Source organism: Vipera berus (assembly GCF_964194415.1).
Source record: "Vipera berus genome assembly, chromosome: Z".
Taxonomy (NCBI): Eukaryota; Metazoa; Chordata; class Lepidosauria; order Squamata; family Viperidae; genus Vipera; species Vipera berus.
In genome coordinates this window covers 11,038,540-11,065,452 of record NC_138205.1, presented here as the reverse complement: position 1 = coordinate 11,065,452, position 26,913 = coordinate 11,038,540, and the positions used below count along the sequence as shown (strand labels likewise).

The 26,913-nt window shown below is 38.4% G+C and overlaps 4 protein-coding genes across 4 annotated transcripts; all 4 read right to left on the bottom strand.

The window, feature by feature from the left end:
* Positions 1-4,294: 4,294 nt before the first annotated feature.
* Positions 4,295-5,230, bottom strand: LOC308678616 (olfactory receptor 13F1-like; the record flags this gene model as incomplete). The annotated part of the gene is made up of 1 exon (XM_081345843.1): positions 4,295-5,230. One exon carries the CDS (start codon positions 5,228-5,230, stop codon positions 4,295-4,297), a length of 936 nt encoding a protein of 311 aa, XP_081201969.1.
* A 6,149-nt stretch (positions 5,231-11,379) lies between these two features.
* Positions 11,380-12,318, bottom strand: LOC308678615 (olfactory receptor 5P56-like; the record flags this gene model as incomplete). Its single annotated transcript, XM_081345842.1, has 1 exon — positions 11,380-12,318. One exon carries the CDS (start codon positions 12,316-12,318, stop codon positions 11,380-11,382), a length of 939 nt encoding a protein of 312 aa, XP_081201968.1.
* Positions 12,319-17,916: 5,598 nt separating this feature from the next.
* LOC308678614 (olfactory receptor 2A12-like) lies at positions 17,917-20,657 on the bottom strand (the record flags this gene model as incomplete). The annotated part of the gene is made up of 2 exons (XM_081345841.1): positions 17,917-18,868; positions 20,650-20,657. 2 exons carry the CDS (start codon positions 20,655-20,657, stop codon positions 17,917-17,919), a joined length of 960 nt encoding a protein of 319 aa, XP_081201967.1.
* A 3,596-nt stretch (positions 20,658-24,253) lies between these two features.
* LOC308678613 (olfactory receptor 1f45-like) lies at positions 24,254-25,201 on the bottom strand (the record flags this gene model as incomplete). The annotated part of the gene is made up of 1 exon (XM_081345840.1): positions 24,254-25,201. The coding sequence occupies one exon, from the start codon at positions 25,199-25,201 to the stop codon at positions 24,254-24,256; it is 948 nt and encodes a 315-aa protein (XP_081201966.1).
* Between the last annotated feature and the right edge of the window lie 1,712 nt (positions 25,202-26,913).

The following is a 26,913-nucleotide window of genomic DNA, read 5'->3' as shown; positions in this document are numbered from 1 at the left end:
TTTAATTGCTTAACCCCCCAAATTTTAAATCTTTCTCTAGGATTTATCCAACTCACTTGGTGATTTCAGCTAGCAAACTATTCAAGCAGCACTCTGTCTGATATATCATGATGTGTGGAAGATTTGAAGTTTTTCTAAGGAAATAAAAAGGATATCAACCCACTCCACTGAGAATGCTACACTCCCTGTTGCACTTTGCTCTAAGGTAAAAGTAAAGGTTCCCCCGCACATGCGTGCTAGTCGTTTCCAACTCTAGGGGCCGGTGCTCATCTCCGTTTCAAAGCCAAAGAGCCAGCGCTTGTCCGAGGACGTCTCCGTGGTCATGTGGCCAGCCTGACTAGACGCCAAAGGTGCACGGAACGGTGTTACCTTCCCACCGGAGTGGTCCCTATTTTTCTACTTGCATTTTTATGTGCTTTAGAACTGCTAGGTTGGCAGAAGCTGGGATGAGTAACAGGCACTCACTCTGTTACGCGACACTCGGGATTCGACCCACCAAACTGCCGACCATCTGATTGACAAGCTGAGCATCCTAACCCACTGAGCCACTGCATCCCTTTGCACTTTGCTCTAGATCATTATAAATATGCAACTCCTTACCTCTCAGGGGTATCTGATATATTAGCTCTAGTATACAGGTATACTCTAGTATTCCCTTTCAGGTTAAGCTCAATTATGTTATGCAAAAATCAGTAAAGGAATAATAAACCAAAGGAAAGTAAATCATGAGATAAAAGAAAAAGAAAAAACAAATTAATTTACACAAATACCATTCACTGAAAGCTTTCTAACCCTTCTTGCAATTGTTGCTGTAGGACAGGGGTGTCAAACTGCCGGCTTGCAGGCCGGATGCGTTATGGCAAAACTGTGCCCACCCCATTGCCGGCAATGGAAAAAAAAACTTGTGATAAGTCATGACACATCACATGACGTTGCAAGTTTGACACCTCTGCTGTAGGAGATGATCAAGCTAAACCCAACCAAGGGGTCAAGCATGCCATGAGTCCCAAGTTCCTTCGCACCCACAAGACCTCTAAATCCATTCCACCTTGAATTCCATGGATTCTTATCTACCACCAATTTGCTTTGACCTTTAGTAGTTTACATCCTTGCAGGGGGTCAAGCCTTTTCACCTAGATTTTCTCTTTTGCTCATATCTTGACAATGGAATGCAAAGGCTGGAGGGATAATGTCTAGGCAATGGAGAGCCAAGGCCAGATGCTAGGAGGAGAAGTTGACTGTTTCCATAACAAGAAGAAATATTAGTATTGGACAATATGAACACATTGTGGGTGGGGGTAAGGGAGTCTATTATTTAACTAAGCAAGCTTTCAAGTGGCAGAACCAGAACTGGTTCCATTTTCTTCTGTGCCAATATAAATGTTCAATAAAGTTTTATACTTTCATCATGTCTCAATCATGTCCCAGGAGTTTCTTTTTCTGTAAATGCCAACTGGACAGTTGACATGCTGTTGCATGTTAGCATGCAATGAACCTGTAGTCATTTAACCACCTCGCTTCCTGATTTATTATCACTGATAAGTTGCTTCCACAGCATCCATATATTAGTTCACACTTGACCTTTTGTTCTTTCAATTTCTCAACTTTCCCTTTTTGTTTTAGACCTCATCAACTCAATACAATGACTCTCTTGGTCTTCTTCCTACTTACCCATCAATTTTCTCCTCATTCATTCTGTCTGTATGACCAAACTGTTACAACGTGCTTCTTTAATACTGGGCACACACTTCTATTCAGTGAAGATTCATTCAGCACCCACTCATTCTTGGATGGGTTGAGTGAAGATGATGCTTTTACGGAATACAGAATAACAGAGTTGGAAGGGACCTTGGAGGTCTTCTACTCCAACCCCTGCTCAAGCAGGAGACCCTATACCATTTCAGACAAATGACTATCCAGTCTCTTCCTAAAACCCTCCAGTGATGGAGCACCCACAATTTTTGAAGGCAAGCCATTCCACTGATCAATTGTTCTCACTTTTAGGAAATTTCTCCTTAATTCCAGGTTGCTTCTCTCCTTGTTTAGTTTTCATTCATTATTTCTTGACTTGGCTTTCAGATGCTTTGGAAAATAGATTGACCCCTTCTTCTTTGTGGCAGCCCCTGAAATATTGGAATACTGCTATCATGCAGTCTTTTCATGGGAAACAATTGAATGGAGAGCAATTTGGTCCTCTCTTCAGTTTCACATCCTCTTTTCATCCAGAGAGAGTCAAGGGAACCGAACTTTGCTGCAAAAGTTTGCTCTGCTTTCATGAAGCTGTCTTCCGCCTGCCTTTTTCCCCCAAAAGCTCTACCCAAAAAGCCAATATGCTATAAGAATACATTCAGTTCAAATAATTCCTAATATATCATATCAATATTCAGGCAGCCATTTTGTTTTGATGTAGAATAAGATGAGGGTTTTTTTATGTTTGAGGCCAGAAAGTCCCCCCCCCAATTCCTTTGCTACTGAGGGCAAATTTATTTAGTATTTGACTGATAGTACTATATTTCTCTTCTATTTTTGTTTCGAGGATAGACAAATTATTTAAAATATGTCTACCAGCTCCACAAAATTTATTTATTTTATTTATTTTATTTATTCAATTTATATACCGCCCTTCTCCTGTAGGACTCAGGGCGGTTCACAAGGCTTTTTTTTACAAAAACAATACAACAATTACAAAACTTAAAATCAATTAAAAAGATTATATAGACCTTGCAATAAAACCCCAGTTAAAAAACAGTTTAAATCCCAATTAATATGCTCAGACCAGGCCAGAGAGCTCAAAGAGCCAGGTCTTCAGGTCCTGGTGGAATGAGCAAAGGTCAGGGGCAGTCCTAAGCTCTACAGGCAGCTGATTCCAAAGGGCAGGTGCACCCACAGAGAAGGCCCTCCCCCTAGGTATTATCCGCTGGCAATCTTTTACTGGCGGTACCCTCAGAAGACCCTCCCTCTGGGAGCGCACTGGACAAAGGGAACTTGATGCCGGCAGCAGGTGTTCCCTCAGATATGATAATTCCCTCAGAAATGATAATTCTAAAGATATGGTACTAAGATTATAACCACTGTCACATTCATTGTTTTGGAAGTACGATCTCAGCTGGAGTGGTAGGAACTTATGTTAATCTTTTGTTTACTTAGAGTAAATGTTGATTGACAAAAATTCAAACTTTGAACAACAATACTGAATGAACAATTGGCGTCAAATATTAACTGATTCTATTTATAGATACTTCACAAAACGTCATGCTTATTTTAACAAGGATCACGTTTCTCTCTTTTCATTCGGTTTAATGTGTTTTATTTCCCTTTCTTTTTCTACTTTCTACAAATATCAAGTTCTTTTTTTAACTTGCAAAAATCTAGTGACCGCTTGATGATAGCCAAAAGATTCAGAAATTCTTACCATACTTATAGTACAACCATTTTTTTGTGGTTATCCACATTCATGACTTAAACGGACTCCAGAAGATGGTAGAGGACAGGAAGGCCTGGAGGAACATTATCCATGGGGTCGTGATGGGTTGGACAACTAACAACAACAACAGATTCATGGAGCTCAAATCTGTTAACCTCCTTTTGTTAGTTCTCTCCCTTTCTTCCTTATGATGAAGTGTCCTACTGACTCTATTTGAATTGTACTAATGGAGAAATTTATCACTTCACCAAGAACCAGTTAATTGTATTGGTTAAGGCTTCAGGCTAGAAACTGGGAGACTGTAAGTTCTAGTTCAGCCTTCAGCATGAAGCCAGCTGGATAACTTGAAGCAGTTACTCTCTCTCTCAGTCCTAACAAAAAGGCCATGACAATCACTGATGAAAAATATTGCTAGAAAACTGCATGGACCTGTTCGTGTAGTCACCAGGAATCAAGACTTACTCAAAAGCACAAAAATAATCTTGTCACATCCCTTTGTCAGTAGACCAAGTGAAGGAAAGGAGTTTACAAGAAATATTAGAATTCTACTTTATTGATACAGGGTGCTTATACCTTGAAAACATGACAGCATTTCTCTTTTCTTTCTTTTACACCGAAAAGTATCACTATGGACCAATCTTCAGTTCCTTTCCTCAAACATTCCTGGGATCTGTTCATGTTTTACTGATAAATGCCACATATTTTCTTCAAGGTAATTTCTACAGTCCCGCCTGCTTTTTCACCTCATCATCTCTAAGAAAAGATCAGGAATGTTTAAATAGGGCGGTATTATTTTTATAGACAGCCTCCCTCTGCTTAAAGAAAACATCACAAAATACCAATCCAGCAAGATGTCAGTGGTCATGTTCATTATTCAAAGCCCCATCTTCTCGCCATCTTGATCACTGCTGAATGAATCTCCTTGTTCCGCAAGGTATAAATGACAGGGTTAAGCAAGGGAGTAACTACTAGGTAACAGAGAGTCATTTCCTTATTCTGAGAAGGACCTGAGTCTGGGTGGGGGATAATGTACATAGAAATAACTGTGCCATAGAACAAGGTGACTACAGTGAGGTGGGACCCACAAGTGGAGAAGGCCTTACTCCTTCCTGCCGTTGACCTCATGTGTAATATAGAATGCAGAATGAATCCATAGGAAGACAAGATGATTGAAAGGGGAATGAAGACCATGAATGCCGATAGACCAGAAACAATGACTTTAGTCATTTTTATGTCACCACATGCAAGTTTCAGCACGATAGGCAGCTCACACGTGAAGTGATTAATGAGATTAGAACCACAGAAGGATTGGCGAAAAGTACTAACAACATAAATCAAGGAAAATGCAAAGCCAATTAGCCAACATGTGCTGACAAGCAAGACCTGGTGGAACTTGCTCATGGCTGTAGCATATAACAAGGGAGAGCAGATGGCCAAGTAACGGTCATAGGCCATGACACCTAATAGCAAACTTTCCGCACTGCCTATGTTCAATGCAATATAACCTTGCAGCATGCAGCGCGTTAAGGACAGAACGCCATTCCCAGTGACCAGATGAGCCAACATGGGAGGTAGTGTGCTGGTGACCAACCCAATTTCCATTGCAGCAAGATTGCTGAGAAAATAGTACATGGGAGTATGCAGCTGGGAATCAGCCCACACTAATGTGATGATCAGCAGGTTGCCCAAAAGGATAAGCAAGTAGATGACAAGGAGCACCCCAAAAAGCAGAAGCTGGGTCCCTCGATGATGTGTGAGTCCCACCAACATGAATTCTTTAACAGAGGTGAAGTTCTCAGCTTCCATCAGGCTTTTACCTATGGGATAAAAGAAGTTGTTGAAAGGTAGTGAGATTCTTTTGAAATGAGACAATGCTTTTTTTTAAAAAAAGGATACCCCTAGAAGACTATTGCGGGCAGTAATCAAGGCTTAAATAGTCATAACAATTTGTTGCAGAACTTTAAAAAGGTAAAGGTAAAGGTTCCCCCGCACATGCGTGCTGTTACCTTCCCACCGTAGTGGTCCCTATTTTTCTATTTGCGTTTTTACATGCTTTCAAACTGCTAGGTTGGCAGAAGCTGGGACTAGTAACAGGCACTCACTGTTATGCAGCACTCGGGATTCAACCCACCAAACTGCCAATCTTCTGATCGACAAGCTCAGCGTCCTAACCCACTGAGCCACCACGTCCCTTTAGGGGTTCCTTTAATCAGGAATCTTTCAGGGGAACAAGTTCATTTAACAAAATTGTATGTAGGGAACATTTGGAAATAATATATTAGCTACTAGATGAGAATTAATACAAAAACTAGACAAATGATAGGTTTGCTTCATGTAAAATCACTATGCCAAAGGAATTTCTGAAGCATTTTTTCATGAGATTATGTATTTATATCCTGCCTATATTTTATTTTTATTTTTTACAAATAACTCAAGCCAACAAACATATCTAATACTCCTTCCTTCTATTTTCCCCACAACACCAACCCTGTGAGGTGAGATCGGCTGAGAGAAAATAACTGGTCCAAAGTCACCCAGCTGTCTTTTATGCCTAAAGTGGGACTAAAATTTGCGGAAACTAGAAATGGCAAGGAAAGTTCAAGAGAGGTGTTCCAGGATGAGAAGAAATCCTGGGCTTCTCGTTCTGCAACTATAAAAGCCAGAAGCTTGAATTTCTGGGCATCAAGATTGCATGCATTAACCACCCTTGTGAACAGGTAAGCATATAACTGACTACAGCATCAGTCAGCTGTAGTCAGCTGTAGCAGCAGTCATTCAGACTTTTGACCAAAATGCTTAGCTCTTTCAGAGATACCGATGAATTTCCCCCTAATTAAAAACAATATCTTCCCCCACGTAAGCCTTTCTAACAAAATCAGATTCTATTCTCTATCAACAAACTTCCAAATGGCAAAATGTTTTACCTTTCTGTATCTTTAAAGGTCCCTCAGCCATCAAGTAGGATCACATCACACTACCTGCTTGTGTTGAGGCAAATCAGTGAGAAAGAACCGGAAATTCAATGGGTTGTCAGAGGAAGATTCTTAGTTGTTCTATAATATATTTGAAAAGGATTCCCTGTGCCCATTAATCCAATGACTATCAATTTATGGAAACAGGGACTTGGCTAAATAAAGCATAGTTGTAGGAAAATCCTGCTTAACATATTATAAACCATAGAGATGCATATATACTTAAAGAATTTGAGAAATTGTATGTATTAAAATTATCCTATTCTTGACTTTCCTGTGCAAATTACTTTGGACTCCCTAATTTGAGTGTCATCATTCAAAGGTGGTTGGCTGAGAAGGCATGATTTTGTGAGTAAGTTTTTGAAATTGGAAGAGGAATTGCCTTACATATCATGCATTTTAATGATCTCAACAAGACCTCAGGAAGACATTGTTTGTTCCATGGAATTTACTGAAGGCCTTTTATTTGATAATACCAACTGTTCTTTTTGTTGCAAAGTATATTTTCAGCAAATCTAAGTAATACTGTCTTGATCCTCTGAGCAGCTAACTGTGGTTAGATCCTAAGCCACTTATCCTTGCTTTTTCTTTTTCTTTCTTTTCAAGAAACAATGAATGGAAACTGAGCAAAGAGAGAATCCACATGGAATTAAGGAGAAACTTCCTAACAGTGAGGACAATTAACCAGTGGAACAGCTTACCTTCATATATTGTGGGCGCTCCGTCACTGGAGATTTTTAAAAGCGACTAGACAGTCACTTGTCTGAAATGATATAGGTTCTGCCTGAGCATGGGGCTGGACTAGAAGACCTCCATGGTACCTTCCAGCTCTATTCTATTCAAACTAACTTTAAAAGATTATCAAAGCAGCAATAAAACAGAAATATGAATGGGAGATGTTCTACACATGCGTGACAATATATGGGCCTGAAAAATGGCATGTTATAACTTCACATATCCACATGGTCAATAACTATGCGAAGGACAGATGAAATATTGAAAAACCTGGTTCCAGTTGCAACACTAGAACATTGGACTGAAAACAATACCAACATCTATGAATAATGTTGCAGTAGGTGGTGAAACTACTCAATGAATATAGTAATTGAAGTATCAGAGTAAGCATTTGCATTGTGTTCTAATTACTCAACCACTTTAATTGCTTCACCCCCCAAATTTTAAATCTTTCTCTAGGATTTATCCAACTCACTTGGTGATTTCAGCGAGCAAACTATTCAAGCAGCACTCTGTCTTATATATCATGATATGTAGAAGATTTGAAGTTTTTCTAAGGAAATAAAAAGGATATCAACCCACTCCACTGAGAATGCTACACTCCCTGTTGCACTTTGCTCTAGATCATTATAAATATGCAACTGCTTACCTCTCAGAGGTATCTGATATATTAGCTCTAGTATACATAAATACATGGCCGCCACAGTATTCCCCTTCAGGTTAAGCTCAATTATGTTATGCAAAAATCAGTAAAGGAATAATAAACCAAAGGAAAGTAAATCATGAGATAAAAGAAAAAGAAAAAACAACAACTTAATTTACACAAATACCATTCACTGAAAGCTTTCTAACCCTTCTTGCAATTGTTGCTGTAGGACAGGGGTGTCAAACTGCCGGCCTGCAGGCCGGATGCGTTATGGCAAAACCGCGCCCACCCCATTGCCGGCAATGGAAAAAAAAACTTGTGATACGTCATGACACATCACGTGACGTTGCAAGTTTGACACCTCTGCTGTAGGAGATGATCAAGCTAAACCCAACCAAGGGGTCAAGCATGCCATGAGTCCCAAGTTCCTTCGCACCCACAAGAGCTCTAAATCCATTCCACCTTGAATTCCATGGATTCCTATCTACCACCAATTTGCTTTGACCTTTAGTAGTTTACATTCTTGCAGGGGGTCAAGCCTTTTCACCTAGATTTTCTCTTTTGCTCATATCTTGACAATGAAATGCAAAGGCTGGAGAGATAATGTCTAGGCAACGGGGGAGAGCCAAGGCCAGCTGCTTGGAGGAGAAGTTGACTGTTTCCATAACAAGAAGAAATATTAGTATTGGACAATATGAACACATTGTGGGTGGGGGTAAGGGAGTCTATTATTTAACTAAGCAAGCTTTGAGTGGCAGAACCAGAACTGGTTCCATTTTCTTCTGTGCCAATGTAAATGTTCAATAAAGTTTTATACTTTCATTATGTCTCAATCATGTCCCAGGAGTTTCTTTTTCTGTAAATGCCAACTGGACAGTTGACATGCTGTTGCATGTTAGCATGCAATAAACCTGTAGTCATTTAACCACCTCGCTGATTTATTATCACTGATAAGTTGCTTCCACAGCATCCATATATTAGTTCACACTTGACGTTTTGTTCTTTCAATTTCTCAACTTTTCCTTTTTTTTTAGACCTCATCAACTCAATACAATGACTCTCTTGGTCTTCTTCCTACTTACCCATCAATTTTCTCCTCATTCATTCTGTCTGTATGACCAAACTGTTACAACGTGCTTCTTTAATACTGGGCACACACTTCTATTCAGTGAAGATTCATTCAGCACCCACTCATTCTTGGATGGGTTGAGTGAAGATGATGCTTTTACGGAATACAGAATAACAGAGTTGGAAGGGACCTTGGAGGTCTTCTAGTCCAACCCCCTGCTCAAGCAGGAGACTCTATACCGTTTCAGACAAATGACTATCCAGTCTCTTCCTAAAACCCTCCAGTGATGGAGCACCCACATATAAAGAAATTTTAAGGATTGGAAAGGAATGTATGGCAATTAAAGCCATATAATATTTTAAAAGAAGAAAAGATTGTGCAAACCTGGTTTCAGTATGGGCAGTTACAAGCAAGATGGAAAGAAGATCAGAAAGTTGGCTTTTTGATAACTGATGGAAATTTGGTAAAACAAATTAGAGATCAAGGTCAAGCACATATAAGAAGGATATATAATGCATTGATAGAAATTGATTCAGAAACGGAACTTGTTAAAGATTGTATGATAAAGTGGGCCCAAAATTTTCAGGAGGTTATAACAATGGATACTTGGGAAAAGATTTGGGTTAGAAACGTAAAATTTACACAGGCCCAAAATTTAAGAGATAATTTTTATAAAATGTTTTATAGGTGGCACGTAGACCCTAAAAAACTAGCAAGTATGTATCCGAACTGCCAGCCCAAATGTTGGAGGTGTGGTTGTGAGGATGCAACGTATTTTCACATATGGTGGACTTGTAAAAAAGTCAAAGCTTTTTGGATTAAAATCTGGTGGAATATGCAAAAGATATTTAAGAAAAAAAATAAGGTTTTCTCCGCAGTTGTTTTTGTTGGGTATTATTACAGACTTTACTGTTATAGATACTAAATTGATGTTGAATTTAATTACGGCAGCAAGACTTTTAGTAGTGCAATATTGGAAGAAGAAGGAACTGCTGACTATAGAAGAGTGGACTTTGAAACTTTCTAATTTGGCGGAAATGGCAAAGATTTCAGCATATTTGAAAGAACAATCGCAACAGAGATATATTGTGGAATGGAGAAGATGGATTGAATATATTCAGAATAAATATGGGACTAAAAAGTTTCATTTAGCATTTGAATAAGTAGTGGTTTTATATGACATATTATTAGTTATTTGTTATTTGTTAGTAATATAGTTATGACTATGGAGAGTTAAAGTGTGATAGAATTTAATGTTTTATCTTTGTTGTTAGCATATTTTAGCTTACGTTTGTGAGTTTATACCCTGTATTCAGCTCTGGGAAGTCGGGGAGGGGGAGGGGGAGGGGAGGGGAGGATTGGGGAGGGGAGGGGGGGAGGGAGTTTTTTCTATTTAAAAAATGTATTGTAAAACTTTTCAATAAAAAAACACAATTGGTGTCAAATATTAACTGGTTCTATTTATCGATACTTCACAAAATGTCATGTTTATTTTAACAAGGATCACGTTTCTCTCTTTTCATTCGGTTTAATGTGTTTTATTTCCTTTTCTTTTTCTACTTTCTACAAATATCAAGTTCTTTTTTTAACTTGCAAAAATCTAGTGACCGCTTGATGATAGCCAAAAGATTCAGAAATTCTTACCATACTTATAGTATAACCATTTTTTTGTGGTTATCCAGATTCATGGACTTAAATGGACTCCAGAAGATGGTAGAGGACAGGAAGGCCTGGAGGAACATTGTCCATGGGGTCGTGATGGGTTGGACACGACTTCGCAACTAACAACAACAGATTCATGGAGCTCAAATCTGTTAGCCTCCTTTTGTTAGTTCTCTCCCTGTCTTCCTTATGATGAAGTGTCCTACTGACTCTTTATTTGAATTGTACTAATGGAGAAATTTGTCACTTCACCAAGAACCAGTTAATTGTATTGGTTAAAGCATCAGGCTAGAAACTGGGAGACTGTAAGTTCTAGTTCAGCCTTCATCATGAAGCCAGCTGGATAATTTGGAGCAGTTACTCTCTCTCTCAGTCCTAACAAAAAGGCAATGACAATCACTGATGAAAAATATTGCTAGAAAACTGCATGGACCTGTTCGTGTAGTCACCAGGAATCAAGACTTACTCAAAAGCACAAAAATAATCTTGTCACATCCCTTTGTCAGTAGACCAAGTGAAGGAAAGGAGTTTACAAGAAATATTAGAATTCTACTTTATTGATACAGGGTGCTTATACCTTGAAAACATGACAGCATTTCTCTTTTCTTTCTCTTACACAGAAAAGTATCACTATGGACCAATCTTGAGTTCATTTCCTCACATGTTCCTGGGATCTGTTCATGTTTTACTGATAAATGCCACATATTTTCTTCAAGGTAATTTCTACAGTCCCGCCTGCTTTTTCACCTTATCATCTCTAAGAAAAGATCAGGAATGTTTAAATAGGGCGGTATTGTTTTTATAGTCAGCCTCCCTCTGCTTAAAGAAAACATCACAAAATACTAATCCAGCAAGATGTCAGTGGTCATGTTCATTGTTCAAAGCCCCATCTTCTCGCCATCTTGATCACTGCTGAATGAATCTCCTTGTTCCGCAAGGTATAAATGACAGGGTTAAGCAAGGGAGTAACTACTAGGTAACAGACAGTCATTTCCTTATTGTGAGAAGGACCTGAGTCTGGGTGGGGGATAATGTACATAGAAATAACTGTGCCATAGAACAAGGTGACTACAGTGAGGTGGGACCCACAAGTGGAGAAGGCCTTACTCCTTCCTGCCGTTGACCTCATGTGTAATATAGAATGCAGAATGAATCCATAGGAAGACAAGATGATTGAAAGGGGAATGAAGACCATGAATGCCGATAGACCAGAAACAATGACTTTAGTCATTTTTATGTCACCACATGCAAGTTTCAGCACAATAGGCAGCTCACACATGAAGTGATTAATGAGATTAGAACCACAGAAGGATTGGCGAAAAGTACTAACAACATAAATCAAGGAAAATGCAAAGCCAATTATCCAACATGTGCTGACAAGCAAGACCTGGTGGAACTTGCTCATGGCTGTAGCATATAACAAGGGAGAGCAGATGGCCAAGTAACGGTCATAGGCCATGACACCTAATAGCAAACTTTCCGCACTGCCTATGTTCAATGCAATATAACCTTGCAGCATGCAGCGCGTTAAGGAGAGAACGCCATTCCCAGTGACCAGATGAGCCAACATGGGAGGTAGTGTGCTGGTGACCAACCCAATTTCCATTGCAGCAAGATTGCTGAGAAAATAGTACATGGGAGTATGCAGCTGGGAATCAGCCCACACTAATGTGATGATCAGCAGGTTGCCCAAAAGGATAAGCAAGTAGATGACAAGGAGCACCCCAAAAAGCAGAAGCTGTGTCCCTCGATGACGTGTGAGTCCCACCAACACGAATTCTTTAACAGAGGTGAAGTTCTCAGCTTCCATCTGGCTTATTACCTATGGGATTAAAGAAGTTGTTGAAAGGTAGTGAGATTCTTTTGAATTGAGACAATGCTTTTTTTTAAAAAAGGATACCCCTAGAAGACTATTGCGGGCAGTAACCAAGGCTTAAATAGTCATGACAATTTGTTGCAGAAATTTAGGGGTTCCTTTAATCAGGAATCTTTCAGGGGAACAAGTTCTTTGAAGAAAATTGTATGTAGAGAACATTTGGAAACAATATATTAGCTACTAGATGAGATTTAATACAAAAACTAGACAAATGATAGGTTTGCTTCATGTAAAATCACTATGCCAAAGGAATTTCTAAAGCATTTTTCATGAGATTATGTATACTGCTCAAAAAAATAAAGGGAACACAAGATAAGACATCCTACTATTAAATACAGTACACTGTGTTGTTTAAGTGTTCCCTTTATTTTTTTGAGCAGTATATTTATGCATTTATATCCTGCCTTTATTTTATTTTTATTTTTTACAAATAACTCAAGCCAACAAACATATCTAATACTCCTTCCTTCTATTTCCCCCACAACACCAACCCTGTGAGGTAAGATGGGCTGAGAGAAAATGACTGGTCCAAAGTCACACAGCTGTCTTTTATGCCTAAAGTGGGACTAAAATTTGCAGAAACTAGAAATGGCAAGGAAAATTCAAGAGAGGTGATTAAACCTAGGTGGCTGAGAATTGAGAAATATTTCATACTATTTCTTACTACATGTAGCTTTTCTTGCATCCTACACACATGCCTGTTGTCTGTGTGGGTGCCCTTTACTTGTTGTTGTTGTTAGTTGCAAAGTCGTGTGAGACCCATCGCAACCCTATGGACAACGTTCCTCCAGGCCTTCCTGTCCTCTACCATCTTCTGGAGTCCATTTAGGCTCACGCCTACTGCTTCAGTGACTCCATCCAGCCACCTCGTTCTCTGTTGTCCCCTTCTTCTCTTTCCCTCCACCTTTCCCAGCATGAGGCTCTTCTCCACTGAGTCCTTCCTTCTCATTAGGTGGCCAAAGTATTTGAGTTTCAGCTTCAGGATCTGGCCTTCTAAAGAGCAGTCAGGGTTGATCTCCTCTAGGACTGACCGGTTTGATCGCCTTGCAGTCCAAGGAACTCGCAGGAGTCTTCTCCAGCACCATAGTTTACTTAAAGACCTGTAAAAATTGTGTTATTTGATTTGTTCAGTGAGAACAACCAATCAGTGCAACTGCCTAGCTTGAGAAATTGTGGGTCCTCCATCACTGGAGGTTTTTAAGAAGAGACTGGACAGCCATTTGACTGGAATGGTTTAGGGTCTCCTGCTTGAGCAGGGGGTTGGACCAGAAGACCTCCAAGGCCCCTTCCAACTCTGTTATTCTGTATTCCATAAAAGCATCATCTTCACTCAACCCATCCGGTTACATGGGCAAATTTAAAACTGCTTAACCCTTACAGATCACTTCAAATGCTGCAGGAGGAGAAGAAATCCTGGGCTTCTTGTTCTGCAACTGTAAAAGCCAGAAGCTTGAATTTCTGGGCATCCACCACAGAGATATCAGTAATCATGCAAAAATTGAAACATTATGACTGGATTATACAATGGGCATCTTGTACTTTGCTGGAGATTCAAACACAATAAAACCTCAACTATCTGCAAAAAGGTTAAGGCTTTTTGGATAAAAATTTGGTGGAATATGCAGAAGATCTTCAAGCAAAGGATAAAGTTTTGTCTGCAATTGTTTTTGCTGGGCATAATTACAGATGCTACTGTTGTGGACATTAAGCTGATGTTGAATTTAATCACAGCAGCAAGACTTTTAATAGGTCAATATTGGAAAAAGGAGGAACTGCCGACTATAGAAGAATGGACTCTAAAAGTTTCTGACCTGGCGGAAATGGCAAAGATTTCGGCTTACTTGAAAGATCATTCGCAAGAACGTTATATTATGGAGTGGAAAAAGTGGATTGATTATATCCAGAACAAATATGGGACTAAAAAGTTTCATTTAGCATTTGAATAAGTTTTTCTCTCTTTTTCTTCTTTCCTTTTATGTGCAATATTAGTATTGCTTGTAGTCATTTCATATGAGCTAGAGTGTGATAGACTTAATAGTTTATTGTTGTTAGCATATGGATGTTTATGATTGTTCTTTGTTTTTATAGCTTGTACTTAGCTCTGGGAAGTGGGGGGGGAGGGGGGAATGGGGGGGAGGGATAGGGAGGGTTAGGTAGGGGTGGGTGGAGGGAGGGGGGGATTGTTAAAGATAAAATGTATTGTAAAACTTTTCAATAAAAAAAATAAATAAATAAAACCTGAACAATCTTGCTAGGACAAGCCCCTGTAGGAGTCTTCCCTCAAAGCACAAGACCACAAATTTGGTAGACCACAAATCTTATCCCACTTAGCTTGGTGGAATGGCACCTTCTTACCAAGTTTGCCATACCATGCCAAGATTGCATGCATTAACCACCCTTGTGAACAGGTAAGCATATAGTTGGCTACAGCATCAGTCAGCTGTAGTCAGCTGTAGCAGCAGTCATTCAGGCTTTTGACCACAATGCTTAGTTCTTTCAGAGATACCGATGAATTTCCCCCTAATTAAAAACAATATCTTCCCCCATGTAAGCCTTTCTAACAAAATCAGATTCTATTCTCTGTCAACTGACTTCCAAATGGCAAAATGTCTTACCTTTCTGTATCTTTGAAGGTCCCTCAGCCATCAAGTAGGATCACATCACACTACCTGCTTGTGTTGAGGCAAATCAGTGAGAAAGAACCGGAAATTCAATGGGTTGTCAGAGGAAGATTCTAAGTTGTTCTATAATATATTTGAAAAGGATTCCCTGTGCCCATCAATCTAATGACTATCAATTTATGGAAACAGGGACTTAGCTAAATAAAGCATAGTTGTAGGAAAATCCTGCTTAACATATTACAAACCATAGAGATGCATATATACTTAAAGAATTTGAGAATAATAAATAATAAACCTTTATTGTCAAAGTACAACATGTGTACATTGAGATTAGCTGAGCCTCCCCCCGTGCTCTCTCCCCCCAACACACAGTGACAACAAACCCTCCATCCCACCACACTATATTAACCAACTACACCACACACCAGCCTCCCAAGTCAATTCTGCATAAGATTATGTCCCATTTAAAAGCCTAACAGCCCACGGATAAAAGCTATTTTTCAGCCTGTTGGTATGGCTGGCTATATTCCTATATCTCCTACCGGATGGTAGTAGAGTAAAGAGATACCGTCCAGGGTGTATGTATTAAAGTTATCCTATTCTTGACTTTCCTGTGCAAATTACTTTGGACTCCCTAATTTGAGTGTCATCATTCAAAGGTGGTTGGCTGAGAAGGCATGATTTTGTGAGTAAGTTTTTGAAATTGGAAGAGGAATTGCCTTACATATGGTGCATCTTAATGATCTCAACAAGACCTCAGGAAGACATTGTTTGTTCCATGGAATTTACTGAAGGCCTTTTAGTTGATAATACCAACTGTTCTTTTTGTTGCAAAGTATAGTTGCAGCAAATCTAAGTAATACTCTCTTGATCGTCTTAGCAGCTAACTGTGGTTAGATCCAAAGCCACTTATCCTTGCTTTTTCCTTCTCTCAAATATTGGCAGTTGCTGCTTTGCTGTGTGCAGAAGTACTAAAGATTGCAAAAGATAATAAAAATAACATGAATCTACTCCATGGAGATTATTCCAGTTCCACTGGAACTTTACTGTATTTCATTATAATTCATTTGTTATCTCAATCTCTTGAGAACTGAAGTACTTAATTAACAAAGTCAAATAAGATGGGTTCTCTGAATAATACAGGAAGTCCTTCACTTTTGACAGTTGCTGAGCAACCTTTGAAATTTCTGACAGACCTCCCCATAGCTACTTATTACCTGGATTCAAAGTTCTGACAGTTGCCCCCCACCAAAGTCATGTGATCACATTTTGGACACTGAGCAACCAGCCCACATTTACAATTATTTGCAGCATCCCACAGTCACATGACTACAATTTATGGGTTTTTTTGCTGGTGTTTACTTCCAGTTTTTAGCAAAAAGCACCCATTGAGGATGATGAATTTGCCGAAGAACCTCAGTGTTGACTTCATGACAATGGCAAATGGCTAATAGTGAACCACTGGTTCATTTAATAAGTGCAGTTATTATTTAATGACTGTGGCATTCACTTAACAACTGCCACAAAAATGGTCATGTGGTCACATGGATACCCACTTAATGACCAGCATGGCTGTAATTTTGAAGGTTACCTGTAAAGACTATCCCATGGTGAATTTTGAGCCCGATTAATAAATTGCGCTGAATATATTCTAGTACAAATGGCAATAGCAATAGCATTTAGACTTATATACTGCTTCATTGTGCTTTACAGCCCTCTCTAACTGGTTTACAGAGTCAGCATATTGCCCCCAACAATCTGGAGAAGGATGAAAAGCTCAACCTTGAGCCAGTTAGGATTTTTTTTAAAAAAATCTAGCTCTTTCTGTGATGATAGTGCATTATGTATCAAGTGGGATCATAGGAGAAATTTTCTGGAATTTTCTTTTTCAAAACTAAATGTATTGAATAATTTTGGCTTTGTGTTTTCTTCACTGTATGTATCTGATGAATAGGGAAAACTGCAGGAAGATCTGCCTAATCTACAAAAAAGTCCAGCCCAGTTATAGGCCAATTTTTTTGTAGAAATGTTTGAAGCTCCTTATTTTAATCTGGATGTCAAAAAAGAAAAAGGAAAAAAAGGGATTTTTCTTAGAAGTGAGATTAATAGAATATAGCTCAGCGTCCTAACCCACTGAGCCACCGCGTCCCTTATATATATATATATATAGTCTCCCTTTATTCTTTGTTAGCAAGCCAAAAAGATTTTACACAAATATGAGCTGCCACTGCTGTGGCTACTGCCTGTAGATGGCTTTGGGCTAAAACAGGAAATAAGATTTGTCCCGTGTCTAGGACCAAGCAAGTGTATTCTGAATGCTTAACAAACATATATATAGAGGTGAAAACAACTGCCTAATGTGCAATCAGCCCAGGTTCGAATCTCAGAAGGGTATGGCTGACTGATGAAAACAAATAAGTTTGAAATGGATATCAGTCTCCCTTTAATTCTTTGTTAACAAACAAAAAAATTTACACAAAATATGAGCTGTCACCGGTGTGACTACTGCCTGTCGATGGCCTTCGGTTAGGCTGAAACAGGAGATAAAGATTTGTCCCATTATTTGGGGCCTAGCAAGGTAATTTAAAATAGTTAACAAGCATTTGACACATATCCCCTTGCTTCTCAGTTGACAAAGCGAGAGAGAGCTTGTGGCCTAGAGGTGAAAACAACTGCCTAATGTGCAATCAGCCTAGGTTCGAATCTCAGAAGGGTATGGCTGACTGATGGAAACAAATAAGTTTGAAATGCATATCAGTCTCCCTTTAATTCTTTGTTAACAAACCAAAAAATTTACACACACACACACACATATATACACACACACACATACATACACACACACACACCTTAGAGTTCAATGAACAAACCCAACCCAACCTAAAATATATATTTAGCAACGTGAGAATGTTCATGCTATAAAGCCAAAGTCCTTCAGGATTTTGACTGCTGCTTTATGGACTTCCTTGTTTCTCAGAGTATAAATAATGGGGTTCAGAAGTGGTGTCACCACAACATAAAAGACTGCAATTTGCTTATCACAATCTTGACCTGTGTCTGAATGGGGGATGATGTACACAGAGATAATGGTACCGTAGAACAAGGTAACCACCATAAGGTGGGAGCCACACGTGAAGAAAGCTTTACGCCACCCAGTAGTTGACCTCATGTCCAATACAGAATATAAAATTAAACCATAGGAAGACAGGATGACTAAAAGAGGAACCACAACAATGAATGCCGATAAACCAAAAACAACAGCTTTAGTTATAGTGGTGTCATCACATGCAAGTTTTAACACAACAGGCAGTTCGCAAATGAAATGGTTAATGTGATTGGGGCCACAGAATGGATGATGAAAGATGAGAGCAACATATACAACTGAGAAGAGACAGCCTATGGTCCAACAGGATGTGGCAAGCAGTAGCTGGTGCATCCTGTCCATGGAAGAGGCATATATGAGTGGATGGCAGATGGCAACGTAGCGGTCATAAGCCATAACTCCCAGCAACAAACATTCTGTACTACCCATGGTTAGAGCAATATAACTCTGCATCACACATCGTGCTAAGGAAATGACTCCATTTCCAGTCAAAAGTTGACCTAACATTTGGGGCAAAGTGCTAGTAACATAGCCAATTTCCATGCCTGCGAGGTTGCTGAGAAAAAAGTACATGGGAGTGTGGAGTCGGAAATCAACCTGCACCAGGATGATGATCAGCAGGTTCCCCAAAATTGTAAGCAAGTAGATGATGAGGATGACCCCAAAGAGAAAAAGCTGTGTTTTTCGGTGGCTGGTGAGTCCCAATAAGATGAACTCCTTGATGGAGGTGAAGTTCTCACTCACCGCCTTGGCATCTTGCCTGAAATGAAAGGAAATTAGTGACAGATATTGAAATTTCCTGGAAACAAGACAGAAAGAGAGAGAGGGAAAGAGAGGGAGGGAGGGAGGGAGGGAGAAACGACAGGAGAATGAGGGAGGGAGGGAGGGAGGGAGAGAGGGAGAGAGAGAGAAAGAGAGAAAGAAAGAAAGAAAGAAAGAAAGAAAGAAAGAAAGAAAGAAAGAAAGAAAGAAAGAGAAAGAAGAAAAAGTTTCAGAGTATATCCTCAAGAAAGTCATAATCATTACAAACTAATCACTACAAGCCGCAATATCTCAGATGTCATCTGAGACTCTCTCTTTTGATTTTTTTAATATGTTGTTGCTTGCAAATATTAAACACAGCATATTGAATATTTTCTATTTTTTAGTTTTTAAAATTAGTTAGAAGACCATGGGCACCCCTAGGCATATGATTCAAGGATTTTGAGCTACAATTTTTACACATTTATAGCTTTCTGGAAAAGTGTTGCATTTTTTTTTATTGAGGGATTGTTCCAATGATTGGAACAAATGGTAATATTCATCATTAGAAGGGCAGTAAAGCAAAGGCCAAAGAAAAAAAAACATGGTTGCTTTGCCTCACTCTCCAAAGTGCCATGATTTTTCTAGATTAGCTTCTGGAAGTTGCTTTTATCCAATCTTCTTAGAGCAATCATTAGATGATTGGCACAGCCTCATCGGGAGATTTTTTATTTATTTATCTTTATTCTGCTTAACTAATTAATGACATGGAATTATAAATGCAGCACAACCATTTTGATGATATAATGGGAGTTAAAAATTAATCAGCACAATAAATCAATTTATAAAAAAAGGGGAAAAGGAAGGGAGAAAGGGGAGCCTGGAAAATTATTCTGAAAATAAAAGAATTTCAAAAAATATTGACCAGAGTGCTTGAAATCTTCCCTGACCCTCTGTAAAAAAACAAACAAACAACAGAAACAACAAATTTGAACTCTGAGAATTAATGCTTGTTAAAAACCCATAGCTGCAAATTGGATTTAGATTTTATTTCCAGGATTGTATGAACTCAGTGCCTGAAAAATCCATAAAATTTGATATCTTTAATTACCTATCCTGCCATTTTTGTGCAGGAGCTGAAGGTGCCGAAGAATTAATAGCTGTTGATTGGAGAAGAATTAGCACTGATTCAGTATTTCATGATTTATAACAACCTTAACAATAAGCTTAGAATAATTCCATAGGTAGGTTAACTATCTTAGGTTGGACCCCCAAATGAAAGAAACAAGAAGGTAAAACTACCCAAAGATTATACTCAAATATAACCTAAAGATTGCTTGAATATGAATTCCAGAGATATTATCAAGGCCAAGAGAAGCTAAGAAAATAGCAATCATTTTAGACACATCCTGAAATTTAAAAAAAGGGAAAAGCAATTTTCATGCTTTGCCTTAGGAAATATCTCTGGTTGCGTTTATCTCCACCAAGAAATGCTTAAGACAGAGTATGCCAGTATTAAAGTTCTATTCTAAGGCAACTCTATCAAGTCAAAATATTTCATCCTTTCAAAATTCTTCTCCCCATAAATAAATTCCAAATGGGCCATTGGAATCTTAGCTTTTAGAATGGCTAAGATCTTTCACACTTAACAAGCAGGATCTCTTCGTGATTCCAGTTATAACAACCATCAACTTAGTACATAATGTTGAGAACCAATTTGAAATCTTAGTGGAATGTTTTCAAAGAACTCTAATAGTGAAATATACTTGAAGAATCTAGATAAAAAGACCAGGAACCTACCATGCCATGTCCTTGTAATAATTTGCAGGAAGATGTTTGTGGCAGAAGCTTTTTGGATTGATGGATGTGATGAAATTCGAAGAGATTTCAGATTAAATTCTTCTTGGTGTTGATTCCACTGGATGTGATGGCTTTTGTTTGTAATCTTTTAAAGGGATTCTTTAAAATGCTTTTCTACCAATACTAAGTTTCATCTTTTCCATCACCCTGACCCTGCTCAACCAACTATGTTTTCCAGCTTCCAAAGGTCAATTCATCTTTGAAAATGTTCCAGGACTTAAAATACTGTATCACTCTGGCCTCTCTTCTCATTGCCTATGTGAGATATCAAGATTTCATGATATTATTTCCAATGAGATTTCCCCAGTCCCTTGTGGTTATTTCTAATAAATTGATAAAGATATCAGGCTCTCTGTTTTTATCTCATGGGTACTTTTACATATTCACTAAAAAAATATAACTCTATGTCAATGTACTCACAAAGGTTAAAAGAAAGAAGAGGCAATCTTTTGTGTTTATTATTTCTTTTTTCAAATGTATACAAAACATTAATTGAAAGGCACACCAATATTTGAACATTGAACAAAGAGGACAAAATCCAAGAAGACGGCACTGGCAAATCATTTCTGAATTGAAGCTGAAAATGAAATGAAGTATCCCCAGGAAATGAATTCAATTCAACATATGAATATCTATGTGGGTGAGAGGGAGAGAGGGAATGGAAGAGAGGGAGAGAGGGAGAGAGCGAGCTGTAAGCTTTTGCAAACAATTTGTTATGGAATGGACTTTCAACTAAAGACAGATGTAACCTTTCATCCCAACTCTCCTGTTTATTGTAAGGTATCATCTCAAAGATGCTTTTTCATGAGGCAACTGGACTTTCTTGTTCTTCTTTGAAGACATTTTGCTTCTCATCCAAGAACTGAAGAAGCTTCTTGGATAAGAAACAAAATGTCTTCAAAGAAAAACAAGAAAGTCCAGTTGCCTCATGAAAAAACATCTTTGGGATAACTATGACCTGGATGACTGAGAATCTCCATAGACCAGACATGTCAAACACAAGGCCTGGGGGCCGGATCCAGCCTGCGAAGTGGTTTAATGTGGCCCCTGAAGCCATCCTGGAAACAGTGAGGGAACAGCCCCCACTGCCTTGGCCCTGGCCCAGAGACCCTCCTTCTGCCAGAGAACCTCAGATCTGTCCCACTCCTGCCCAGCCTCCCATAGGCACCCTTGATGCGAATGATGTAGAGCTGGCCATGCTCACCCAGTAGGCCATACGCACTCTAGCCACGCCCACCCAGTAGGCCACGCCCACCCTGGACATACCCACCCGGCCCCCTGAGGGCAACCGCAATGCTGATGCGGCCCTCAATGAAATTGAGTATGACACCCCTGCCATAGACATTTAAAGTATCGTTCTTATAGGATGAGCCACTGCTGGGCAAAAGACTAGGTATCCATGTGCTTTTCTAATTTTGAACTATTTTTGCCATTAACCATAATCTAAATGTATATAAAATGTGACTGATACTAAACCGGGATGTTAGGGCTGTTAAATATTTCAGTGTTATTTTTTTTACAAGGAAACCTAAAAACTTTAATTGGACTATTAATGGCCATAACATAGAATTAGATAAAATGTTTAAATATCTTGAGGTGCTATTTCAAGCTAATGCTAAAATAGGTCCAAATGCTGATATATATATTTTTTGCAAGTCCAAATAACTACAATGTTACTGCACACCAGGAATTAGGCACAATGGTGCTAACAGTTTCTGAATTCTTTTGAATTTTCAACACTTTTGCCTAAACATGATCTAAAATGTGATATTTTCACCACACAAATCCTAAAACTGGATCAAGCGAACCCAATTCGACAAAAGAGACAAAAACATTATACTTGTTCATTTTATTCTTTGCAGAAAATAACCCAAAGATACAGTACATATTTGTGTCTAGCACAAGTATATGAATCTTTGCTTTCAATATTTAACTGATGCATCCCAATTAAACAGAGAGTTAAAGTAAAAACAGATCCTCTTCAGTATGGATTGGTGTGGTTTCCTTCTCCATGCCATATTGTTACTGGAATAACAATGAACAATCTCTGGAAGGAGAGAAGAATTGTCCTTCCAGAATTTCCCACTCAGAATTGTGAACTGTAAAAATAAATATGGTCCTAAATATAAATATGAAGCCAGTTTGAGCCAAGAGGCCAATCTGATTATTGGTCCAAGATATTTTTTATTGTTATTTCTTCAAAATGTTAAAGTGAGAGCCAGCAACACCTTTAATAGGACTGACCAATGTAGTTTTCTCCGTTTGTGTTATTTTGTGTATTCACCAGCTATGATAGTGGAAAGCTTGTTAGAAGTTTATTATTTCCCCCTCTAAAATCTATGGAGGTTATCAAAGTGCAGACAGCTATTCTTGAATAAACTTATATTCATTTCTCCACATTCCCATCCTGCCTTCCTTCCCTGAAAATAAAGTTGTCAAGTTGAAGAGGAGTTGACTTTTGCAATATATGAAATATTGACAGAGAATAAGGATCATAACATTCTGGAACATTTTTATAGGAAGGTATTCAGTGGTGAACTCTAGTCTACACTGCAACTACAAATTTGTAAATTAATTCAAATACTATAATATATCTCTAAAGTCTCAGTGAAATAATTTCAAAGCCTACTAAGTAATAACTTATCCAAGGAGCTCACTCTCAGTTTGGAGCATGAGATACGTATAACAATGGATTTCAAGTGTATGCCCACATCATATTATAATGCATTCTATGTGCAGTTTTCAAGAGAGATACAGTAGGTGAACATATAGTTACAGTATTTTAATTTATTATTTTTACTACAAAAGCCATGTGAAAAGGATGAGAGATAGTTCATCTGTAGAATTCATTGGCTTGACCTCATAGTTTGACAAATTCACATTAAAAGCATTCTGGCGTTATAATGATCATCCATAATGATAACATTGTTGATGTTGTTATTCAGTTGCTGAGTAGTTTCCAATTCGTCACAATCCCAGGTCCCCCTGTCCTCCACTGTCTCCTAGATTTTACAAAAATTCATGTTCATTACATCAGTGACACTGTCAAACCATTTCATTCTTTGCCATCTCCTTCTTCTTTTGCTTTCAATCTTTCCAAGCATCAGTTTCTTTTCCCATGAGTCCTCTCTTCTCATTTGGTAGCCAAATATTTTTTATTTTTATTTTATTTTAATTCCATTTATATCCTGCCCTTCTCCAAAGACTCAGGGCGGCTTACAAGCTTAGCAGTAGCCTTCATTCTATGTATATGCCTGCTTATTAGGGCTTTCACACACACCCCCAAGCGGCATTATTACAAAGTCAGCTTAATTGCCCCCAACAATCTGGGTCCTCATTTTACCTACCTCGGAAGGATGGAAGGCTGAGTCAACCTTGAGCCTGGTGGGATGCGAACCTGCACTAATTGCAAGCAGCTGGTGTTACTTAAGGAGGCATTAGCCCACTGCTCCACCAAGGCTCTTATTTGAGCTTCAACTTCAACTGTCAAGGTTGATTTCCTTTAGGATTGAGTGATTTCATCTCCTTGCAATCCAAGGGACTCTCAAGAGTCTTGTCCAACATCACAATTCCAAAGCAGCAACTTGGATGCTGCAATATGTATGCTTTTGTTCCTCAAGGTATAAATGATGGGGTTGAGCAGAGGGGTGACCACAACATAGAAGACAGCAATTTGTTTATCATGATCGGGAGATGAAGCTGACTTTGGAATCATATACATACAGATAATTGTTCCATAAAACAAAATGACCACAATCAAATGGGAGCCACAGGTAGAAAAAGCCTTGCGCCATCCAGCATTTGACTTCATGTGTGAGACAGAATAAATTATACACCCATAGGTGGTCAGAATAACTGATAGAGGAACCAGAATACCTAATGCGCCTACAGTTAAATTTATAAGCTTGCTTATTCGTGTATCATCACATGCAAGTTTCAGCACCACTGGCAACTCACATATGAAGTGGTTGATCTGGTTGGGACCACAATATGTTTGACAAGCAAGAGAGATAACACACATGGCAGAGAGCACAGGAGCAATGATCCAGCAGGCTAAAGCAAACTGCAACTGGGTTTGCTTGCTCATGGCAATAGCATAAATTAGAGGATAACATATGGCCAAGCAGCGGTCATAGGCCATGACACACAAGAGAAAGGACTCCATGCTACCCATGGTTAATGCGACATACATCTGGATGGTGCAGAGTTCAAAAGAGATGGCTCCATTTCCAGTCATGAGATGGGTAAACATGAGGGGCATGGTGCTGGTAACATAACATATTTCTATCCCTGCAAGATGTGAGAGAAAATAGTACATGGGAATGTGGAGCTGAGCATCAGTCTGCACCACGATGATGATCAGCAGATTCCCCAAAACTGTAAGCAAGAAGACAAGGAGAATGATTACAAAGAGGAGAAGCTGGATTTTTCTTTGGCTGGCCAGTCCTAGTAAGATGAATTCCTTAACAGAGGTGGCATTCTCAGCTTCCATCCTGGCTTGTTGACTGGAGGAAAAAAAGGGCAAAATGATGCAAAATATCTAGATTCCTTGGAAAGGGGATAAACTATCTTTTAAAAAAAACTACTCTCAAAATAAACCAATCAGAACACACTCTACCTTAAGGTAGTGTTATGAAATGGGCTCTAGAAATTTTATATTTTTTTCCCAATGGTAAAGGAGAACTTTACCTTTCTTTATCTTTATCTTTCTTCTCTCTTAAGTTGGTCCTCATCTGTCAAGAAAGACCCCATGTATTATCAGCTTCTTCTACAATGCCCAGCAAGATGGAAGAGGATTCATTTGTTTTCTATGAAAGTCAGATATTGTGCACCTGTTGCAGAGTTCATAGGTCTCTCAGGAAGAACGTATACAAACTGTCACGGAAAGTGTCTTAAGTATCTTGCTTTTTTCTAATGCAAGATACTGAGCACTTAGGGAAAATAGCTGAAGATACATTAGAAGTAATTGCAAGTGGTGGATATAATTGACATCCCTAAGGAAATTGCATGGATTGTTTATATTATCATTGGGAATGTGTGACTTTCTTGGCTATTTTTAAAACTTCTACTTTTAAAATCTCTGAGGAAAGAAATAATTTGAAAGGAACAATTAATCAGTGGAACAACTTGCCTCCAGAAGTTGTGACTGCTCCAACACTGGAAGTTTTTAAGAAGAGATTGGACAACCATTTATTTGAAATGGTAACGAGTTTCCTGCCTGAGCAGGGGGTTGGACTAGAAGACCTCCAAAGTCCCTTCAAACTCTGTTATTCTATTCTATTCTATTCTATTCTATTCTATTCTATTCTATTCTATTCTATTCTATTCTATTCTATTCTATTCTATTCTATTCTATTCTATTCTATTCTATTCTATTCTATTCTATTCTATTCTATTCTATTCTATTCTAATGGCCCTGCTAAGATTTATTGGGCAGAAAGACATTATTCTTTGTTTACTCTATGAGACCTTTTCAGTGAGCATACTGCAAATGCTAATTACACAATATGTTTGCATCACTTCTAAGTTCCAGATCCTCAGGACTTTGGTGGCTGCTTCTCCAGTCATCCCAATGTTGTCCACTGAGATGTTGTCACCCACTTAGTGGAATTGCCAGTAAAATTACTCTATGTAGTGTGTGGCAGGATAGACATATTACATTGTCCTCTTTGTTTGACTACTTGGAATAAATTTGTGGGTTTCATAAACTAATAGCTATTCATTTAGAGAATTCCCAAAGATCATTATAGTTGTACTGCTCCTTAATTAAAACTCCTGGGAACCTAAAGCAGGTAAGATGGTAAAATGAAGAAAAAGGCTTTCTCTTTGAACAATAAAAATAAAATAAAAAGGTAAATGGTTCTTTACTTCTGAAGAAAATTCCACAAATTTTTGACGTTCTTTGACTGAAAAAAAGTGTTTGAAAATATATGTCACAGCAACATATAGATATTAAATCCTCCAAAGTGATCATTTCCTATATGTTGACAAAAGAAAGATTGAGCACAAAGTCATTTTTTCCTTCTGCATTTAATTTTGTTTAGCTGTCAAAAAGTGAGAAAATAATCTACATACATTATTGGAGATTCAAGTAAATAAATATGTATAATAAAAAGAAAAACTTGTTAAATGAAATATAGAAAAAACTAATGTTATCTATATAATATTAATTTGAATTCTTTCAGTCCCTCAGTTTATTATTTA